This window comes from Mus pahari, chromosome 21 (genome assembly GCF_900095145.1).
Source record: "Mus pahari chromosome 21, PAHARI_EIJ_v1.1, whole genome shotgun sequence".
Classification (NCBI taxonomy): domain Eukaryota; kingdom Metazoa; phylum Chordata; class Mammalia; order Rodentia; family Muridae; genus Mus; species Mus pahari.
Genome location: NC_034610.1, coordinates 19,181,170 through 19,203,604, shown reverse-complemented (window position 1 = coordinate 19,203,604; position 22,435 = coordinate 19,181,170). Strand labels below are relative to the sequence as shown.

Here is a 22,435-nt window from a genome sequence, read left to right as displayed (position 1 = left end):
TAAAATAAATACTACTAAATACAAAGGCACAGATTAACCCCAGGATGACAGTAGTGGATAAATTCTAGACTCTTCTCATCCCAATTTGAAGATCATCTTGATAGAAAAATAGAAAACTAAAACGGACTTGACAGATGTCTATAGAACATTCAAACACTGCAGGGGTCTTCTCAGCCGTCCATGAAACCTGTCTGCCATACGAGATGGCTTCTTGATCCTTAACTCCACGTTATTCCGAGATCCTTCATAATGGAGATTTCCCTGGGCTCTCCCGCATGTCATGCTCCCTTCAGCCTCTTCCCAATCTGCGAGGTCCCCCAGGACCCCCTACTACTTAACTTTTGCACACTTTGCCCTCTGTAGCCTGCGATCCTGGAGTCTTCCTCATCCCCAGGCTGTCAACTAACATTTCATTAAGTAATCCTTGAAGGGCTCTAGCAGGCTCGAGCGTGGCAAACGTGACACCCACGGATTTGCCCTTTCCCCTCCTCTCTCCCTTGCTAAACTGTTAGATCACATTCCTCAAGCTACGACCCCCCCCCCCAAGGTCCATTTGATTATTTGACACTTTGCTCTGCCTGTCTCATTCCTGAGACTGACCACCAAATTCCAACTGTCAAAACACAAGGACCAGCAATCTAAATTCATTACTTTGACTAACCTAGTTAAAATGCCCAATCAGAACTTAAAAAACATGTCCTAGCTCATTCTAACACAGACCTCTACCTTTTTTCCTCTTACCTGTGGTGGCACACGCCTTTAATCCCAGCACTTGGGGGGGGGGGCAGAGGCAGGAGGATTTCTGAGTTCGAGGCCAGCCTGGTCTACAAAGTGAGTTCCAGGACAGCCAAGGCTACACAGAGAAACCCTGTCTTGAAAAAACAAAACAAAACAAAAACAAACAAACAAACAAAGCTATGTGCTACAGTGTCTGCCCAATTCAGATTCAGCCAGCTTATCTCTCTTTGCCTTGCTTAATAATAGATCTCTTTGCATTTGGTTTGTGTTTGGAAACTGCTGCTTGGGTGTGGTCTGTGCCTCCCTGGAATACATGGATCCTCAGCTCCCAAGAGCTGACTTTCCTGAGATTTCTCATCCCTTGAAGCCCAATGGGGATGGGTATACCCCATTCTCTGGTGGAGTAGCTCTTAGCCATAGGGGTTCAGCAGTGGTAGGACCAGGAGGCAAGCCATGATAAGATCTACAGCCAAGAGAACACTTGGTTCCTAAAACATAAAAAATATTCTGGCCCAAAAAAAAAAAAAGGGGGGGGGGAGCTGGTGAAATGGCTCAGCGGGTAAGAACACTGATTGCTCTTCCGAAGGTCCTGAGTTCAAATCCCAGCAACCACATGGTGGCTCACAACCATCCTTAACAAGATCTGACTCCTCTTCTGGAGTGTCTGGAGACAGCTACAGTGTACTTACATATAATACATAAGTAAATAAATAAATCTTTAAAAAAATATTCTGGCCAAGTGAAGTTGTCTTAGGATTTTACTGCTGTGAACAGATGCCATAACAGCACAACTCTTTTTTTTTTTTTTTTTTTTTTTTTGGTTTTTCGAGACATGGTTTCTCTGTATAGCTCTGGCTGTCCTGGAACTCACTTTGCAGACCAGGCTGGCCTCGAACTCAGAGATCCGCCTGCCTCTGCTTCCTGAGTGCTGGGATTAAAGGCCTGTGCCACCAGGCCCAGCTCCAGCACAACTCTTTTTTTTTTTTTTTCAAGGTGTTCCACGTGGGAGAGGTTTATTATGCGGGAGTGGGGGGGCAGTAAAGCGGGTAGAAGGGTAGAGAAGAGCCCAGCACAACTCTTATAAGGACAACATTTAACTGAGGCTGGCTTACAGGTTCAGAGGTTCAGTCCATTATCATCAAGACGAGAACATGGTAGCATCCAGGCAGGCATGGTGCAGAAGGAGCTGAGAGTTCTACATCTTCATCTGAAGGCTGCTTGAGGAATATTGGCTTCCAGGAAGCTAGGAGGAGGGTCTAAAAGCCCATACCACAGTGACACACCTACAACAGGAACACACCTTCTAATAGTGCCACTCCCTGGGCCAAGCATTTTCAAACGTGACAGAAGTGGTACCTAACTGTAATCCAACACTCGGGAAGCTGAAGCAGGAGAGACCTCAAGTTATAGGTCAGCCTGGGCTACGTGGGGTTTCTAGTTTGCTTTCCGTTGTAACAAACAACAGGACCAAAAACAATTTGTCTTACACTTCTAGGTCACAACCCATCCATTACTGAAGGAAGTCAGAGCAGGAGCTCAATCAAGGCAAGACGGTGGACCAGTGCTGTCTGGCTCATCCTCAGCTAGCTTAGCTTTCTTCTTCTTCTTTTTTTTTTTTTTTTTTTTTCTTGAGACAGGGTTTCTCTGTGTAGCCCTGGCTGTCCTGGAACTTACTCTGTAGACCAGGCTGGCCTCGAACTCAGAAATTCGCCTGCCTCTGCCTCCCGAGTGCTGGGATTAAAGGCGTGAGCCACCAAAACCAGCTCTCAGCTAGCTTTCTTATATAGCCTAGACACACCTACCTAGGAATGGTGCCACCAGAGGTGATGAGAGGCTGAACCCTCTCAGTCATCAATCATACCAATCCCTCACAGACATGGCCACAGACCAGTCTGATATGGGCAATCATACAACTGAGTCTCCCTCAGATGACTCTAAGCAGTGTCAGTTAGCTGAAGCTAACCAGGGAATCGGGAGATCCTTTATCAGAACCAACAAAACCTGCCTCCAAATAAATAATAGAAACTGAGCAGGATACAAAACAAGGTAGAGAAAAAAACAATACAACTGATCAACTGATGACTTTGTAACTCTGATTAACCAGGGGACCAGAGAGATTGTTATGGATACTGAAATGTGATTGACAGCGGGTTTGTTCATTGCTGGATTTAGTTTTTTTAATACCTTCCAGGGGCTACCAAAAGCAAATTCTGAAAACAGCGCTTCTGTCCCAAGTAACCCAAGTCTAACGGGTCATTAGGGTTCTCTAATATTCTGTGCCGTGAACAGCCATTCCCTATGAACTGTCTCAGACCCACAGGAGGTCTTGCTACCCAGCTTCCAGCACAGGTCAGATACAGTGAGCATGCAGGCTTTGGGGAGGGCATGAAGGCCGATCCAAGCTGTGGGGATAAGCCTGGGCCTATTCCTTGCGGTCCACCCTCAAGAGACTACTTGTCTTCTCTCGACAGATCATCTCATGAGAAGACGGAAGGTGAACACGAGTGAACACATCGCTCAGCTGACTGACTGTGGCCGCCCCGCATCGGAGCCCTGCTTCAGCAATCTCCACATCTGTGTTTGAGTTGGCGCCTCCAAATGCAGTCTCCTCGGCCGGAAGCTCGCGTGGGAGGGACAGGTAGTAGCCACGACCAACTCCCGACGGCAGGACAAGTCTTGGAGGGAGAAGACCAGTCCTCTCTGCCTCCCGGCGGGCTTTTTAGGATAGCCCGCCGGCGCCAGCTGAGCAACTCCGTCCCCCGCCCACCGGAGAAGGCGGGTCAACCGCGAGCGATAAGCCAATAGACAGCCAGCATTTGAATTCGCGTCCTGATGTAGCCAATCACAAGTGCCCAGAACCTGCGGGGTAGGCGAGGCTAGTGATCTGGGGGGCGTAACTCTGAGGTCCTACCAGTAGGAGCTCCCGGCGCGTTTGAAAACGGGGCGGGGGTGGGGTCCGCGCCTGCGTGAGGCGCTCCGTGCACTTGCCCCGGGCGCGGGCGCGCTTGAGAGCGGTCTAAGGCGGCACTGGAGGGAGCTCGGCGATGGGGAGCGGCGGTGGTGAGTGGCTGGCGGGAGCCGGGTAGGCGATGGGTCATATGGAACGGAGGCCGGAGGAGTGTGGACTCGGGCCCCTATGACCCGGGAGGGCGCGTCGCATCCCCCAAAGCACGGGGTAGGCACGGATCCCCGACTGCGAACCCGCCCGCGCGGTTTAAATGCCCGCCCGGCGCCTATGCCTCTCCTGTTACCCAGGGCTATTTAGGTTCTCTACCTAGCAAACTGCGATTTCACTTCTCTGTGAAGTCCTGGGCAGTCCACATGATAAAGAGCGATATCAGGTCCTGTCCGGACTCTTGTGGGCGGCTTGATCACCTGAGGGTTGGCTGAGGCAACAGGATCTGCCCCTTGAAAACGTCTCACGACCTGGGGGTGCGAGTTCACTTGGTTAAACACCTCCAGTTTTCTGCTCTAGAGCACATGAGTCAATAAACTGTTATGATAATATCCATAGAATGTTTGGGAATTATAGCTCTCTGGGTATACATTTGGCCTTTGCTGTAAATTTGGTTTACAGTAAGACTCAGGTGAAGAGTTTGGGAGTGGACAGTCTCTTTAGAAACCTCCTGATGGAAAGCTTTATCAAGGCCCGGGGAACAGCCACTTTTGCTTCAGTGTGAGGAGGAAAAATAGGTAGAAAGATAGGAGCAGTTATAGGCAGGAAGACAGGACCTTACGGAGAGTGATGTGGGGGCCCTTTGTGAAATATGGGAAAAAGCCATAGGCATTGAATGAAGAATGGACTGCTGAAGTAAATATTGGAACAACCCACTGTGGGAGAGGGAAGAGAGCTCATCTGAAGAGCATGTCTGGGTCCAGTTGCTGTGTGCCTGAGTTCTCAACATGTGAGGTGCGACTCCATTAGGGAGGAGTCACAGGACCTTTCACAGGAGTTGCATATCAGACATCCTGCATATCAGATATTTACATTAAGATTCGTAGCCGTAGCAAAATTACAGTTATGAAGTAGCAGTGAAGTTATTTTATGGTTGGGGGTCACTGCAGCACAAGGAACTGAGTGTATTAAAGGGTTCACAGCGTTAAGAAGGTGTGATCGTCACTGTAAGCTGAGTGTGGCAGACCCCTGGGTTTGGGGACTGGGCAGCTCTGACCATCTGCCAAGCTGAGACCTGCTCTGGGATGGATCTGGACTCCATTTTCTACAGAACAGCCTACAATGCTATGGAAGTCCCTTGGTACATACTCAACGGTATGCTGTTAGTCATGTGTACAAATATAGACAATGTAAGCTGGCCATAGTGACTAACACTTAGAATGCAGTACTTGGCAGGGGGATCAGGAGTTCAACGGTAGCCTCAGCTGTGTTAGTGAATTTGAGGCCAGCCTGGGCTACAGAGGACGCCATCTTAAGCAAAAATATACAGCAAAAGTCCAGGGGATCTTACTGACTGGTTGTGAGCTAGCCTTCACTGCTGAGCAATTTCTTGGCCCCAAAAGTACTTTCTTGAGTCCAGTTCAAGGAAAACATCATGAATGTTCATCGGTATTGGCTGCTTTCTCCAGTTCTGGTTGCCACGTAGATCTTGGATTAGAAAGTTTCCAACATCCCAGTTACATGTTACCTGATATTCTCCCTGAATATTTATTGGCTATAAAAGGAATGGTGGTATCTTAAGTAATTCATATGGTACACTTTATTTAATTTTAAAACTAGTCTCTTGTGTGAATAGAGGACAGTAACTATTAAATCATCTTTAGATACAACTTTTTAACTCACCAAGGCTTATGAATTTATTTTTCCCTTTAAGTGGTCCACTGTAGGTGTGCCAAGTGTTTCTGTTATCCCACTAAACGGAAAATCAAAAGAAGACCCAGGAACGTAACCATCTTGAGTCTCCCAGAAGATGTACTCTTTCATATCCTAAAATGGCTTTCTGTTGGGGACATCCTTGCTGTCCGAGCTGTAAGTTACCATATGGAAACAATACCAATCCTAGTGTTATTGGTTATACTGTAAAGATCTTGTGTACATTTGTGTGTGTGTGTGTGTGTGTGTGTGTGTGTGTGTGTGTGTATGTATAGTTTTTTAAATTTCCTATGCATTGGTATTTTGCCTGCATGTATGATTGTGTGAAGGTGTTAGATCCCCTGGAACTGGAGTTACACACAATTGTGAGCTGCCATGTGAATGCTGAGAATTGACCCAGGTCTTTTGGAAGAGCTCTTGACGCTGAGTCATCTCTCCAGCTCCAGATTGCATGTTTTTAAATGTCAACATTAAACTTTGTTGCAAGAAAATTGCGTGGTTTTATCTTATTATTTTTTTTTATTTTTATGTATATCATTGTTTTATCTGCATGTCTGTATACACCATGCGTGTGCAGAACCTGCAAAGGCCAGAAGAGGGCGTTTGATTCCTGGGGACTTGAATTTCCAAAGCTTATCAGCTGTTTTATGGGATGCTGGGAATTGAGCCCTGGTCTTCTAGATGAACAGCCAGCGGTTTTCATTGCTGTGCTCTCTCTCCAGCCCCAAGAGTGGTTTTATTAATTGATTGATTTATTGATTGAAATAGAATCTCAAGTTAATAATGACTGATCTTGAACTTCTGATCCTCCTTTTACCTCTGCACTGTTGGGATTCCCATCGACCATTTAACCTGCTCTTCCTTACTTAGTGACAGTGTCTTCGACAGTGTCTTACTTAGTTCGGCATGGTCCAAAAGTGCCTGTTTAGCCAAGAATGACTTTGAATTCCTGATCCCCCTGCTTCTACCGCTCATGAGATGGGATTACAGGCCTTCGGCACCATGCCTGTTCAGCATGGTAATGCTGTAGTAAGTGTTTGAAGACGGTTCAGCTATAAGGCCTACATACTGAGATTTGACACAACTCGTTGCAATGTTTACTTCAAGAGAAGAAGACCCTTTTATTGCCATAAAATTTGCATCTCAAGAAGACAGTGGGGAGATGGCTCAGCAGTTACAAGCACTGATCACTATTCCAGAGGACCAGGGTTCAATTCCCAGCACCCACACAGAGGCTCATACCGACTGGAACTCCAGATCTGGGGAATCTCATAGTTCTTCTTGTCTCTTCAGGCTCCAAGCACACATGTGCTGCATATACATTCAAGTGGGCAAAATGCCTATATAAGATTTTTTTAAGTGTTTTTTGTTTCTTAAATATTTATTTTATGTATATGAGTACACGGTAGCTGTCTTCAGACACACCAGAAGAGGGTGTCAGGTCCTATTACAGATGGCAGCAAGCCACCATGTGGTTGCTGGGAATTGAACGCAGGACTTCTACAAGAGCAGTCAGTGCTCTTAACCACTGAGCCATCTCTCCAATCCCCATATAAGATTTTTAAAAGGAAAAAAAGTCATGAACTAGACATGGTGATTCATGCCTATCACCCCAGTAAAAGAAAGAACCAACCCAGGAAAATTTTCCCCCACTTCCACACACACACTGTGGTGTATGTATACCCATAACTCATACATACATATACCACATGAATATTAAAATTAAATAAAGAAGAGTAAAATAGTGCTAATAAGAATTCCTTTTTTTTAAAAAAGATAGATTTATTTATTTATTTATTTATTTATGTGTAAGTACGCTGTAGCTGTCTTCAGACGCTTTTCTCTTCTGCCCTGCTTGCTCTGGCCTAAAGACTATTTATTTATTATTTGTAAGTACAGAAGCTGTCTTCAGATGCCTTGGATGAGGGCGTCAGATCTCATTACGGATGGTTGCTGGAATTTGAACTCAGGACCTTCAGAAGAGCAGTCAGTGTTCTTAACCGCTGAGCTATCTCTCCAGCCCAAGAATTCTTAAATGTCCAAGAAGAGCTGAGTCTGGTGGTGCGGCACTTGGAGACAGCACGAGGATCTCTGTCGATTTGAGGCTAGTCTGGTCTACACATAGCAAGTTCTAGAACAGGCCAAGCTACAGAGAGGCCTGTATCAAAAAAAAAAAAAAAAAAGGCAAAAATATGTTTAAGGCCATTTCAGAGTTATTTATTTAGCAATTTAAACAGCACTTAAAATATACATTATTTTATGTATTTTTTGCCTGCATATCTGTATGTGTACACATGAATCTGTATGTGTCCTCCTGCCTAGGGAGGTGTCATTGGGTCCTCTGGAACCTGAGATAGGGATGATTCTGAACCACCGTGTAGGTGCCAGAGAACTAAACACAGGTCCTCTGCAAGAGCAGCCAGGGGCCTGAACACTGAGCCACCTCTCTTGTCCCTTCAGTTATCTGTTTTTCTCCCATGAAACTGGAGTCAGCAACTTCAAGAGCAACTTTAAGAATCAAATATTCTAAGACTATAACCTGGGGAGTTTATGCTCGCACGCTGGGGAATGGTGTCGGGGAATAGGGAGAGTCTATGTGTCAGAATTCAATGACTGTATTTGAGCAGAAAACTGCTTGCACACCAGTCTGCCAAGGTGTTTCAGGCAGTGTGCATTGCAGCTGTGTTGGCAACACTGCTTGGTGCACGTTTGTGTGTTGTTTATGTGTAGTGCGTGTTTGTTGTGGGTTGATTCTGCAGTGAAGTGGGATACATTATGTCAGAAGCACCTCATTCAATCACGTCTGGATTTTTGCGTGTTCAGAAGTCTTTCACAGTTGCCAAGTTGTCTGCAGCTCTGTTCAGTTATGTGATCCACGGTTCCAGTTGTGCTGCAGACAACATGCTGTGGCTATCTTAAAACAAAACAAACAAAACCACAACAAAACCCATTTGTTTCCTTCCTTCCTTCCTTCCTTCCTTCCTTCCTTCCTTCCTTTCTTTCGCTTGATCGCCCGCCCGCCCGCCCTCCCTCCTCTTTCTTTCTTTCTTTCTTTCTTTCTTTCTTTCTTTCTTTCTTTCTTTCTTTCTTTCTTTCTTTCTTTCTTTCTTTCTTTCTTTCTACAGGGTTTCTCTGGGTAGCTCTGGCTATCCTGGTACTCACTCTATAAACCAGGCTACCCTTGAACTCACAGAGATCTACCTGTCCCTGCCTCCCGAGTGCTGGGATTAAAGGCTTGCACTACCACTGCCCAGTAAGTGTTTTCTATATAGGAATTTGAGGCCATGTCTGGGCTGTTGTGCAGTTTTTGGAACCCTGGGCTCACAGTGGAAACTCAGAATGTGAAGTGCTGCTTCCCCATCTCCCCAGACAGCTTTCCTGTAGCACAGCAGGGCTTAAAACTCATGACCATTCCCCTGCCTCAGCCTCCAGAATGCTGGGATGGCTAGAGTCACCATGCCCAGCTTGTTATGTGACATATCTATGTTTTAAAAGTGTGTTGTAGATTAGGGTGATCCTGATGTTCCTTGTGTTTTAAAAAGTATTGTTGAGGTTATCAATATTCCTGAAAGTGTCAGCCCCGACAGCTTGATAGACAGCTGGAGTCGTTAGGCATAAAGGCCTTTAGAAAGTTGGTGTCTGCTTCGTGGTGACCAGTGCCACACTTGGCTTTTAAAGGATAAGCCATGCTCACTTTCGTTGGGATACGCAAGAGCCATGTCCCCTTCCCCTTCCCTTCCCCTTTATTTGTTGAGACATCTCTCTAGGCTTTGCTGATGTGAACTTGCATTATAGACCACCGCTTGTGCAGGTCACCACCACTGCCCAGCACAAGCCAGATTTCTGTCCTGCCTGGCACCAGCCCGTTTCCCCAGTTCTTTGCAAAGCTATCTTCCTTTCTGCTCTCCCTCCCTTGGACAGAGACATTACCCTCTGGCCTGGCTGGCTGCCTGCCCCTGCCTGCCTCCAGTGAGTACTAAGGTGTGAACTACCATGCCAGGTTCATCTCTTTCTTAGCACAGGTCTTTTCCTCCCGCCTCAGAACATCAGAGGAACTCTTTTCTGGCTTCTTATCTCTGTGCAAAGCAGTCTTTATTTTCATACATGGAAGTTGAGTTCTTTACCGTGCCGAGACTGACATGTCTCCGTGTGTCCCATATCCAGAAGTCTCCAGGAACAAGGATTTGGGGAGTCCCTCAGTTATTCTCACGTGACTTTGTTTGCTCTGCAGGTCCACTCCCACCTCAAGTACCTGGTGGACAACCATGCCAGCGTGTGGGCATCTGCCAGCTTCCAAGAGCTGTGGCCTTCTCCGCAGAACCTGAAGCTCTTTGAAAGGTATGCCTTTGTTTTAAGAGTGTTGATCTCCTTCAGCCTTTGGCGGTGTTTGTGTGCTGGCCTGTGTGTCCCAGGACCTGATTCAGGATTTGTTTTCCTGTTGCTCTCATGCCCTGAAAGAGACCCGAAACTGGAGAGCTCACCCATTGAGGCCCCCTGCTTCCAGCTGTTGCCTTCCTCTGCCTGCCCTATTTCCAGAGGGTTCCACTTGGCTTGTGATTATTCCTGATTGACTCAGATGTGAGTCACCTCCTCATGGAAGCCGCATTCTGCTTTCTTTTCCTTTTGTTGAAAACAGTAATTTCAGTTCTGATATATTGGTCACGGAATGACTCATGCCCCCACTGTAGTCGTGACTGAGAGGACCAGATGGGGCAAACCTATAATCTGTGGCCCCATTGCCAGTGACCAGGCCCACTGTCTGAGACCCCTAGTAGCCCCAGAACATGTCCTTGGGACAGGGGGCTGAGCTTGAGCCTTTGCTTATCACCATTGAGAAACTAAGTCAGGACAGGATTTCCTCCTGAGCACTTACTTCCCCGACCCTTATCTATTAGAGCTGCTAGTGAAGTGCAGGTAGATACCTCCAGTTAGAGTATGCCATGCTTGAGTTGCTTCTGGATAATACTTATATATATATATTTAAGATTTATTTATTTTTTATGCATGCATGTGTGTTTGTGTGTATTTGCACTGCCAGTATGCAATGCCCACGGATGCCAGTAGAGGGCGCCGGATCCTCTTGAACTGGAGTTTCAGGTGGAACTTGGTTTTTAGTGTATTCACAGCTGTACAAAATGAACACTGTCTAACTTATATCATTTTTTTTTTTATCCTAAAAAAAATCCTTTACTGTTTAGCAGGCATGGTCCTGTCTCCCTGAAGCCCACAAGCCCTTGGCAATCTTGTTAACTGTCTTCTGTCTTTGGAGTTGGCAGTTGTAGACATCCCATGTAAACAGATCATAAGTACTTGACCTTTTGTGATTGGCAAAGGGGCCAGGGTTCATCCACATTGTAGCGTGCAATCAATAAACAGTAATCAATTACATGTCATGAAAAAAAATTCAATCAGAAAATAAACTTTTCAACATTAAGGGCTGTGATTGTCAAATGACCTTTTATTACCTAAAATGATGTGGTTTATGCTCTGACCGCCTTAGGGCTGCTGAAAAGGGAAATTTTGAAGCTGCTGTGAAGTTGGGGATTGCCTACCTCTACAATGAAGGCCGTAAGTCCTGAAGACCCTGCATGTGTTGGAATTTGAGTTAAGCAGACGCCTTCAGCCCTTCCGTGACTTGGCAGCTTAGATCCTGCTGCTGGTCAGCCCTATGTCTGCCCTTGACACTTGTCACCCCCTTTCCTAGTATGAATCAGCAAAGGATGACTGAGCAGAGCTCCAGAATAGGCGGTGCTCAGGCAAATCGGGCCAGGTACCACCAAGGCTTCCGCATGAACGTGGGTAGCTTCCTGTGAAGCTTGGGAAGAAAGCAGCATCCCCATTCTTCAGGGTGGAGCCACAGGCAGCCATGGTCCCATGGGCATCTTTAGCCCCAAGACCAGCTGGTCCATAAAAGACAGCTGAGAAATGGGCTTCCGTGCTGTCCTGGTCGGCAAGATGTATAGCATTTAGAGTATAGAATACCATTTGCCTACAGCTTAACGATCTGCTGTCTTGCTTATAGTCCCTGTCCTTGGTGGCCTCTTCCAGACTGAGGAGAACTGAGGTCCCTACTCTACCCTACCCCCGACAGTTGACCATACCCAGACATCATTTCTTGTACCCGCACTATGCGAAGTTCATGGTTGTCGGTGTGTTTATGTATTTTCCTAAGGTGGTTCAACCATTGCTGTTCTCATTTAGAATATTCTCATCCTTAAGAGGACCTTTCCTTCCCATCATTCGCAGGGTCATTTCCCTCGAGGAGGAAGGTGGAGGATGTGGGAGCCACCATCCCTTTGAGGGTCAGAATCCAGGCTTCCTGAAGGATCCCAGAAGGGGGTCTTAGAGAATTGGAGCCCCGCCCCGCAAAGCTCTTCTGTCCAAAGCTTTGCAGTGTGGCCGCTTATGCTTTCAGACTTCGACAGAGACTGGAGCTCCCTGCTTCCCATCCCCCAGACACATCACGGCCTTGCCCTGTTTCTCCCACAGTGTCTGTGTCGGACGAGGCCTGCGCGGAAGTGAACGGCCTGAAGGCCTCTCGCTTCTTCAGTATGGCTGAGAGACTGAATACGGGCTCTGAGCCCTTCATCTGGCTCTTCATCCGCCCACCGTGGTCAGTGTCCGGAAGCTGCTGCAAGGCTGTGGTTCATGACAGCCTCCGGGCGGAGTGTCAGTTACAGAGAGTAAGTCCCGGTGAGACCTGGGACACAGCATCTCTAAGTCCAGTTAGTGCCCCAGTGGGACACTCTGAAGCACGTTCCCTGGGCCGTTTAAAGTCAAGGCAGAGGTGCCAAAGACCGAGTGTGGGGCCGGGCTTCAGCTCAGGGGAGAGCTTTCACCCAGCATTCGGGAAGCCCCGGGTTCTGTCTATAGTGCTCCTGAAAAGAAGACAGGGGGGGTAGTTGTAGGAGAAGCATCTTGAACTGACTTGGTAGAAGTTATCTTAGTGGGCTGGAGAGATGGCTCAGCGGCTAAGAGCACTGACTGCTCTTCCGAAGGTCCTGAGTTCAAATCCTAGCAACCACATGGTGGCTTACAACCATCTGTAATGAGCATCCAATGCCCTCTTCTGCTATGTCTGAAGACAGTGACAGTGTATCCACACATATGAAATAAATACAGCCAGAGTGGGGCTGGAGGGGGAAAAATTTTTTAAAAAGGGGGGGGTATCTTAGTGAACGTGTTGGTGGCTGGAAACCAAAGATTTAAGCTGAATAAAACACCTATAGCTGGAAACTGAAATTGGGGAGTGGTGGGGTAGAGACCCAGACAGGACTGGGGAGAAATGTCTGCCAAGAATCATGCTTGTTTTTTTTTTTTTGTTTTGTTTTTTTAAGAGTCATAAAGCTTCCATACTACACTGCTTGGGAAGGGTGCTAAATCTTTTTGAGGTAAGTTGAGTTTTGTCTGAGGTGAATACAGAGCCACGCCCTGCCCTGAAGTGGGTCCTTGGCAGAGAGCCTGGGGCTCCACAGTGCCTCAGAGGGAGGTAAACGGGACAGACAACTCAGGACAACTGAGTGTTGGTGGTGCCAGGCCAGCCCAGCTCTCCTGTCGTAGGCCTCGCAGAGTTCCCGCCTCCCTTGAGGTTTGTCTCGGGCTCTGTGATCTGTGGGTCCCTTTGGCAAGTGTAGGCTAGGTGGTAGCTTCCAGTGAATGCAGCAAAAGATGTGCAAGACCAGGGAGGCGGGTGAGCAGTGAGAGCTACCACTGCCACCTTCCGTGCTGCTCAGAGCAGAGCCCCGAGGCCAGGCACCCTACTGGTCAGTTACTGAGCACTGGCACTTCTCAGCCTCATTCCTGCCATGATCAGTCAGCACTCTGTACGACTGCTCGGGTATAGGAGCGGGAGAGGGAGGCTGTTGGGCAGGAGATGAGGAAGAACTCTCTGCTCGGTCTCGCTCCAGGACGAAGAGAAAAGGAAGCAGGCTCATAGCCTTCTGGAAGAGTCTTCTCGTCAGGGATGCTTGATCAGCTCATACCTCCTGTGGGAAAGTGACCGAAAGATGGATGTAAGTGGAGCTTCGTGTGGGACAGACCACAAGCATGGTTTCATGTGGCCCTGGGATAGACCGCATAGGTACAGTTTCCTGTGGCCTGGGATGAAATGGTTAGCAAAGGAGAGCCTCTTTTTCAGGTCCTAGGTTCTCAGAAGTTTGGATGCTTCTGCTTAGTGAGCTACTATTACCCCCTCCCCCCAAGACTACCATTATTTGGGGTAAAGGCTAGGGAGGCCAGTGTACTTGAAGAGTGTGGGGGAAGATATTTAGACACCTGGGGGGCAGTTCTGAGTCCCTCTCAGGACATAGCTCTGTGAGGATAATTTTCTCTTGTTGACAGATGTCCGACCCCGGACGATGCCTCCACAGCTTCCGGAAACTCAGGGACTATGCTACGAAAGGCTGCTGGGACGCACAGGTGACTTCGGGCTCTGGATTCTTTTCTCTGAACCTTGGGGCAGGGCTGCCTGGACTTTAAATGGGGAACCTAGGGAAGCTGTGGGATTGGCCCAGGACTAGAGCTGAGTCTTTTTATTTTGTTTTAATTTTTAACTTATTTACATGCATATACTTGCCTGTATGTACATATCATGTGCATGCAATGCCTGTGGAGACCAGAAAGGGCATTCATTGGCTCTCCTGGAAGTGGGGTTAGAGGCAATTGTGAGCCACCTGATGTGGGTGCTGGGAGTTGAACCTGGGCTGTATGTGAGATCAGTAAGCTTTCCTAAACCTCTGAGCTATCTCTGGCCCCTAGAGCATCTTAAAGGAGTTTAGTAGTTCTGAATGTTTAAGGAGACCCCAGAAATTCATTGATTATCTTAGCCCATTTCTCCCCTTGCTGGTTTACCGATAGCCTCTTTAAGTCTCGGTGCTGCGGCTGTCACAGTGCACAACCCTCACTTTGGAACATTGTTCTATAGATCACACTTATGTGAGAACAGATGCCAGGCTGCCTGGGGGTAGAGGGGCGTGTGGATCTCCTGTTGGTTAGTTAGTTAGTTCTGGCCTTACTCGGTCAGGCAGAAAATGGAGAATTTATAACTAGCGTTCAGCAAATCCTGCTTTGGCAACGGTAGAGAACTTGCAGGCTAGGCCCTCGGTTCCATCCTGAGCAGTGGGAGGGAGCTGCTGCAGAACAAATCCACACCATCTTCACAGACTGCCACAACGGGGAGAGCTTGTTCTTGTTGTCCCACCACATGGATGGTAGATATTCAACATCTCAAATAGTACGAAAGAAATTAACATCAACAGATGGTCCCGGCTGATCTCTGTCACAGAACGTTGTGTTCGTGTCTAAGATTGTCAGAGGTTTACAGAAATGGTAAAAGTAAGGTGGCTCATCATTTGTTACCAAGCCTGATGACCAGAGTTTGCTCTCCAAGAGTCATATGGCTGTCCCAAAAGATGTCCTCTGACTGCCACGTGCACACCGTGGCTGTTCAGTTGCTCATATAACCATTGCAGCGATGAAACACCATGACCAAAAAATCAAGTTGGGGAGGAAAGCGTTTATTTGGCTACCCCTTCCATGTACATCACTGAAGGAAGCCAGAAACTCAAACAGGGCTGGAACCTGGAGGCAGGAGCTGATGCAGAGGCTGTGAATGGGGTATTCCTTACTGGCTTGCTCATGGCTTGCACCCAGGACCACCAGCCCAGGGATGGCCCCACCCACACTGGGCTGGGCCCTCCCCCATCAATCACTGATTAAGACACTGACTAGAGCAGCAGGTTTTCAGCCTGTGGCTCTTCACCCCTTTGACAAACCTCTATCTCCAAAAATACTTATATTGTGATTCAAAACAAAATCAGAAAAGAGGATCATTCTCAGAAAAGAAGAAATAAATAACAACAGGTTAAAAAGGGTAACATTTGCCAAATATAGGAGCTTAATTTTTGTCTTCAAGAGGCTGGGGCAGGAGGTTTATGAATTTGGAGCTACAGCTTTAAATGAGCTATTGGGGACTTGTCTCATTAATGTGTTCTATTTAAACTTTTCTCTGTTTTTGAGTCAATAATGAGTAACATCTGTAAGATTTTATTTATTTGTTTTTTAAAGTATATGGATGTTTGCCTGCATGTACATTCCTTTTGTCTTGTTGTCTGAAGAGTCAGATCTCCTAGTACTAGAGTTACAGACAGCCTGAGCTACCATGTGGGTGCTGGGAATTGAATCCCAGCCTACTGAGCCATCTCTCTAACCCAAGATGTTTTTAGTGATGGTAGTTCCTGCTGATGAATGTCAAATAGAGGAAGTATTTGTTATGAGTGACACGTGAGTACAGACCTTGGAGAGAGTCCTTAGATATGGAGAGAGTCCTTGGATACGTGTAGACAAAAGTCACAGCTGTTCTGGGAACTTAGCAGGGAGGAAACCAAATGGTCCACAAAATACTCAACAGACAGAAACACTCCAAATGGAAAAACTAGTAATATTGCCAGGTGGAATAAGAAAGATGCTGAGAATAAACGCTGGTCATAAAAACACGTACACACCAAGCTACAATTAACTAGGAAAACACAGATGAAATGTAAAAGTTGTTGACAGTGACCATCTGAAGTCTGTGAGTGCCAGGCAGTGTCCCCTACATGTTGACACATCTTAGTCCACCCTCATCTGACTCCAGGGCCATCGATGCGCCATTTCATAACAGAAAACTTGGGACTGGAGAGATACCCTGTGGTTAAGAGCTCCGGCTGCTCTTCAAGAGGACCTGCGGTCATTTCCTATCAGCCACGTGGTTACTCAGAATCATCTGTAGCTCCAGTTCTAGGGACCTGACACTTTATTCTGCCCTCCTTGTCACCAGGCACACCCATGGTGCAGACATACACGTAGGCAAAACATTCATATACATAAAGGTTTGTATTTATTTGTTTAGTTTAGTTTGAAACGTAAGTCCTAGAGCCCTTAGCCGAGCAGCTAAGGAGGCTCAGCAGGCCGTGTGTGTCGTGTGGCTGCCTGCTGAGCCTCAGCAGGCCGCGTGTGCCTTGTGGCTGCCTGCTGAGCCCCTCTGAGCGGAGAGCCCAGGACTTAGACTGCTTTGTCTCTCCCCATAGCTGGCACTGGCCAAAGCCTATGCAGGTGGAAGCCAGCTTGGACTGGAAGGGAAGGCCTGCAGTGAGTCGGTCTGCCAGCTCTTCCAGGCCTCCCAGGCCGTCAACAAGCAGCAGATCTTCTCTGTGCAGAAGGGGCTCAGTGACACCATGAGGTGAGGCCTTCAAGAGCTGTGTTTGACCTGGTGGCGAGCAAAGCCTGTATTACCTGTCCCTGGGCAACATGCCATTACTTTACCTACTTATTACAATCTGTGAGCATGTGAGCTGTTTAGTAATTTGATGAAGAAAATATTTCCGCTCCACGTTGAATGATATTTTTTTTACTTTCCCCCATTTCTCTGTATATAGGGTGTATGCAGGGTATTTCATGCATATAGGGCGCACACGTGTGTACATGCGCATGAGACCCAAACTTAACAGTGAGCTCGCTGGCTGTATTGCTCCGGGGCCCCCACCCCAGGCTCAGAAGCTGGAGTTAACAGTTGATCACCACACACATGGCCTAACAGTGAGCCACCTCAGCCCAACTCCCTATCCCTCCTTCGACTTAGGACGATGACTCTGAGCTGAGACAAGCCTGCCCCTTCTGTCTCCCCAGGAATCCACGTCATTACACCTTTGTTTCCTCTTGCTTCCTGTTGATCTAACCCCTCAGCTTTCAACAAGGATCTCTTGCCCAAAGAGGCATTGGGCTTATTAGAGTGTCCTTACGAGATTCTCCTGGGATTTTCTTATGGCTTTGGTCCCCAGGCTTTAACTCCCTGGTAGAGAGGGACACTTCTTGTGTCTAGACACCCATCTGGGGTGCTGGATGAGGGAACACCAGCGCAGGCATTGAGTGGCTCTTACTTTAAGTGGCATTTCTGGCTCTTTGATCCTCTGCAGAACATTGTCCCGGGGGCCCAGACAGTGCTTGCTGACACAGAGCAGCCAAAACCCTCTGTCTGGTTCTGAGAGCTGTGATCTGTCCCCAGCCCTCTTGTGCTGCCCACTGCCTATAAGCACTAGGGGTTGAGGTCAACCAGTGCTTTGGTGGCTGAGGGCTGATTGGATTTGTGAACACTGGGGATGCACAGGCTTTGGGGTCTGGGCGCAGGCTGCAGAGATGTGTGAACCCACCAAGCCTCCTGGGAGTTGCCGTGGGCGACTCGGAGTTGGTAAACCAGTGGTTTCAAAATGATGAGGCCACTTGCTCAAGCTGAACAGACTTGGCAGAAATGGCAGCTGTGACACTTGTCCTAGTTTTCACAGGTGGCCCTCTTTCTGCAGGTACATTCTAATCGACTGGTTGGTAGAAGTTGCCACAATGAAGGACTTTACAAGCCTATGTCTTCACCTGACTGTGGAGTGTGTAGACCGGTACCTGCGAAGGAGGCTGGTCCCCAGATACAAACTCCAGCTCCTGGGCATTGCCTGCATGGTCATCTGTACCCGGTGAGGAGCCTGAGATGCTCATGCGCTGGTCCCCCCAGGTGCAGAGGCCACCATCCTCCGAGTCCTAGTTGCTGATGTTTAAGGGAAATGACTCTTTAAGTGTCTTACCTGGTTCAGTTGTGTTACTACAGTAGTTTCAATCCCAGTGTCCTTTGCGAGGGAGGGATGGCAGAGTTGACCCTTTGTATGTCGACTATACTTTTTCTGGGGGTCTGTATCCCCCCACAGTCTCGGGACCCAGAGCACAGACTTGGGAAGGCCTAAGCTAAACCACACTTTTCCCATGATCCAGAGGATGACAGACAGTTGCTAGGAAGAGTTGGTTGTAGCTGTTGGCTCGCACCTCCCTCCTCAGTCAACAGAGATAAACCGTCACTGAGATGGAACCCTCCAGTCCACCACCAAAGCCCCCACCCATCAGAGCCTGCCGCAGAATGTCACGTGTCACACAGCAGCCTGTTCCTGGCAGCTCTAGCTTTTCAAATAGGTTCAGTTTATATTTTTTCCCAAGCTGCATATCCCTAGACGGTGCCTTCTGTGACCTTAGATTTGCCTCTGGAAGCGATGTGGAAGGTGCTTTTCAAAATGTAGTTTGTGCCGGGCAGTGGTGGCGCACGCCTTTAATCCCAAGCACTTGGGAGGCAGAGGCAGGCGGNTTTCTGAGTTTGAGGCCAGCCTGGTCTACAAAGTGAATTCCAGGACGGCCAGGGCTACACAGAGAAACCCTGTCTCAAAAAAAACAAAAAAACAAAAAAATTAGTTTGCATTTCTTACTCTTTTACACTTGATGGCCCCAGCTTGGCCTGCTGTTTCCTAGGACACACATTTCTCATCTCTGCTAACTGCTTCCTAGGCTTGCTTGCATACTGTCTTAGGGTTCCTATCGCTGTGATAAAACACCATGATCAAAAGCAGCTTGGTGGAGAAAGGGTTATTTCCAGCTTGTGCTTCCGGGTCACAGTTCATCTCTGAGGGGAGGGAGCCTGGAGGTAAGAACTCAGATCAGAGGCCATGGAGGGCGCCGCTTAGTGGCTTGCTCATGTCTTCCTGGGCCTTCTTTCTTACAGCGCCCAGAGCCGTCAGCCCAGGGGCCGCACCATGCACAGTGCGCTGGGCCCTCCCTTAGCAATCTAATAAGATTTCTTCCCACGTGACTCTCTTGGGTCAACCTGACTCATATAGGAACCTGTGGGCAGAACATCCAGGCCACTGGGGTGAAGGTCATGGAAGAGCCCGCTCACATTTGCTCCCTTCTGAGCTCCACGGGTGGTTCTTCTCCCTGTGACCACCAAAGGTCCCAAGCCCACCTTCCTTACCAGGTTAGCCATGTGGGCACTGTAGCACCTTCCAGTGTCCATGTGCCAGCTAGAGGAAGCATGGTCTCGTGATCACAGGAGGAGGACTATGGCTTCAGGGGGAGGGAGCATCTGACCTTACCACATCCCAGGCCTTCTTCAGATAGTCTCTGTGACCCGACTCACACCCCAGGTCTTCTCAGCGAGCTGGTGGGGCTGCTGCCTCCGCCGACCCTTCTGCCAAGGTTGAGCAGCAGTCCACATTCGCTGGGGAGGGTGCTTGTGGGACCACTGGAGCAGAGTGTCTCAGATTGTTAGTACTTGTGGACAGCAGAGAACAGGCTGCCCCCCTGCCTCAGGGACAGTCAGGACTCAGTCAGGACTCCTGTGGCCAAACACTGGGAGGGCTATGTGTAGACCACCGTGCTCTAGGCCCCTTGTCTCCACCTCTGCTCCCAGCAGCTCACCTGTTCTTACATTTGCATTCTTTATGCTCAGATGTTGTCAAGGAGCTGAAGATTGTTTAAAAGCTTGGCGAGTCTGCGTCTGGCTTTGAACCACAGCACAACCAAACAAAACCAAAAAAAACCCTCATTTGTAAAGTTATAAAGAGAAATAGAGCTAAATTAGTGTCACTCGTGGGTGTTTTTTGGATGAAAATCAGGACATGACAGCTCCTCGGTGGTTATAAAGGCGAGAACAGCTAGAGTAGACCGTGCCATGAGAGAGGAAGAGGGGAGAGGGGAGCTGGATGGAGGGGTGGGGGACCAAGAGAACAGATACCAAAATGTCTCGACTATGTAGGGATCAGAGCTGCTGGAAGGGAAGGCCAGCCCCTGGACTGCAGAGGTTCAGGGTAGTGCTGGGGCAGGAGTGCTGGGAGGAGCCATAGGTACTCAGTGAGACTTGTCCCAGGCTTCCTGGGGACCTGACACTTGTACATTCTTGTCTGTGCTCTGCAGCCATGCCTGTCCTACTGGGTCTGTGGATGCTGTCTTGACCCCCTCTTTGTACCCCTGGGATGTTCTTTGATAGTCAGAAGCGAGTGTATCTGCTCTGTAGCTTCCTTTTGCTGCCTGAGTCTGGAGTGAGCCCATCATGCTTTTGCCTTGAGGCTCTCTGAGCTGTGGCCCCTCAGCTCAGGCCTGAGAGCCTGTCTCTACATTCCAGGTTCATCAGCAAAGAGATTCTGACGATTAGAGAGGCTGTGTGGCTCACAGACAACACGTATAAATACGAGGACTTGGTACGCGTGATGGGAGAGATCATCTCCGCCCTGGAAGGGAAGATTCGGGTAAGTAGGCTTGGCTTTCTCCTTTGAGCGAAAGTACCAGGAAGCCGTGGCTGCGGTGTGTCATTAGCTGCCCTGAAACCCTGAGCTTGGGCCCCCAGCATGGGCACCTAGGCCAGACCCCTGCTGGGCTGTGCCTCAGTGTTACACCGATGACTGAGACATGACCTTTACCTCCTTCTTGTCTAGATCCCTACCGTGGTTGACTATAAAGAGGTCCTGCTGACACTGGTCCCTGTCGCACCCAGAACCCAGCACCTGTGCAGCTTCCTCTGTGAACTCACCCTGCTGCACACCAGCCTGTCCATCTATGCCCCAGCCCGCCTGGCCTCTGCGGCCCTGCTCCTGGCCAGACTCATGCATGGGCAGAGTAAGGAGAGGCCTTCTTGGGGGCTGTGGAGGGGTGACCTGGTGTTTTGGGAAAGTTCTTGGATAAGAGAGGTTGGAAGGGAGGAAATAAGCACTCCCTCCTTCCTCCTGGAGAAGAAAGAGTAGCAGTATGGATCAGAAATGGGGTTTGGAGCCGGGTAGTGGTGGCGCACGCCTTTAATCCCAGCACTTGGGAGGCAGAGGCAGGCGGATTTCTGAGTTCAAGGCCAGCCTGGTCTACAGAGTGAGTTCCAGGACAGCCAGGGCTATACAGAGAAACCAAAAAGAAAAAGAAAGAAATGGGACTTGGGCGGTTTCTGGGCGATGGTTCTAGCAGAAGCAGAACATAGTTTTTCAAGTGTGTACATTTTATATGGAGTCCTTTCTTTCTTTCTTTCTTTCTTTCTTTCTTTCTTTCTTTCTTTCTTTCTTTCTTTCTTTCTTTCTTTTTCTTTCTTAAAAGATTTATTTATTTATTCTATGATTACGAGTACATTGTTGCTATCTTCAGGTCTTCGGGCACATCAGAAGAGGCCATTGGATCCCATTACAGATGTTTGTGAGCCACCACGTGGTTGCTGGGAATTGAACTCAGGACTTCTGGAAGAGCAGTCAGTGTTCTTAACCACTGAGCAATCTCTCCAGCCCCCTATATGGAGTCTTTTCACAGATAGTTTTTTTTAATCTTGACTTTACATTTATATTTAATTTCTATGTGCATGTGTGTGCATGCTCCATGCCGTGGTCAGAGGATGCGTGACCTGCAGGCATTGGCCCTCTTCTACCATGTGGCTTCCCGGAATCAGTCCTGTCATCAGGCTTGACATCACATTCCCTTTGCCCATGGATCTATCTTACTGGCCTGCCATTAAGGGTATTTTTAAAGGGACTAACAGCCTGAGTCTGGGTAAATGTTACAGAACTATCAGAACTGTGGGAATTGTGGAGTGCTGTGACAATCCTGGCCTGCTTTTCTCCCCAGCACAGCCCTGGACCACTCAGCTGTGGGACCTCACTGGGTTCTCCTATAGTGACCTTGTACCCTGTGTCCTGAGCCTTCATAAGAAGTGGTGAGTCCAAGTCTGAATCTGTATTCTCTCAACACTGGAGAGGGCTAAGGGACAGTGTGAGTCCTGGTCATTCTGAGCTACTTGTCACAGCTCCATGACACCTAGACTGTGTACCAAGACCCTGTCTCCAGAAAGGAGGCTGGTGGGGGTGGGTCTGTAAGATGCGCTTCCCTGATGAGACCTAGCTTCTACCATCATACCTTTGCTTTATCACTTGGCAACTGTTACTCAGTCCACATGTCTTCTTGCAGTGTTTCACGCCAAAAAGGTCTTCTCTGGGGCTGACGTTTAAAAGTTACAATAATATTTTAATTTTTTTTTTTTTTTTTTTTTTTTTTTTTTTT

At 48.2% G+C, this 22,435-nt stretch overlaps 1 protein-coding gene across 1 annotated transcript in view; it reads left to right on the top strand.

The window, feature by feature from the left end:
- The first annotated feature begins 3,728 nt into the window (after positions 1–3,728).
- The window catches only part of Ccnf (cyclin F), a 26,741-nt gene continuing 8,034 nt past the window's right edge, over positions 3,729–22,435 (top strand). Inside the window, exons 1-13 of the mRNA XM_021221184.2 lie at positions 3,729–3,798; positions 5,568–5,722; positions 9,798–9,904; positions 11,067–11,134; positions 12,056–12,249; positions 12,904–12,957; positions 13,474–13,578; positions 13,907–13,984; positions 16,633–16,784; positions 17,902–18,066; positions 20,532–20,655; positions 20,842–21,022; positions 22,004–22,091. Of these exons, the coding sequence (XP_021076843.1) occupies positions 3,783–3,798; positions 5,568–5,722; positions 9,798–9,904; positions 11,067–11,134; positions 12,056–12,249; positions 12,904–12,957; positions 13,474–13,578; positions 13,907–13,984; positions 16,633–16,784; positions 17,902–18,066; positions 20,532–20,655; positions 20,842–21,022; positions 22,004–22,091 (1,487 nt within the window). The 5' untranslated portion in view covers positions 3,729–3,782. The remainder of the gene's footprint in view (positions 3,799–5,567; positions 5,723–9,797; positions 9,905–11,066; positions 11,135–12,055; positions 12,250–12,903; positions 12,958–13,473; positions 13,579–13,906; positions 13,985–16,632; positions 16,785–17,901; positions 18,067–20,531; positions 20,656–20,841; positions 21,023–22,003; positions 22,092–22,435) is intronic.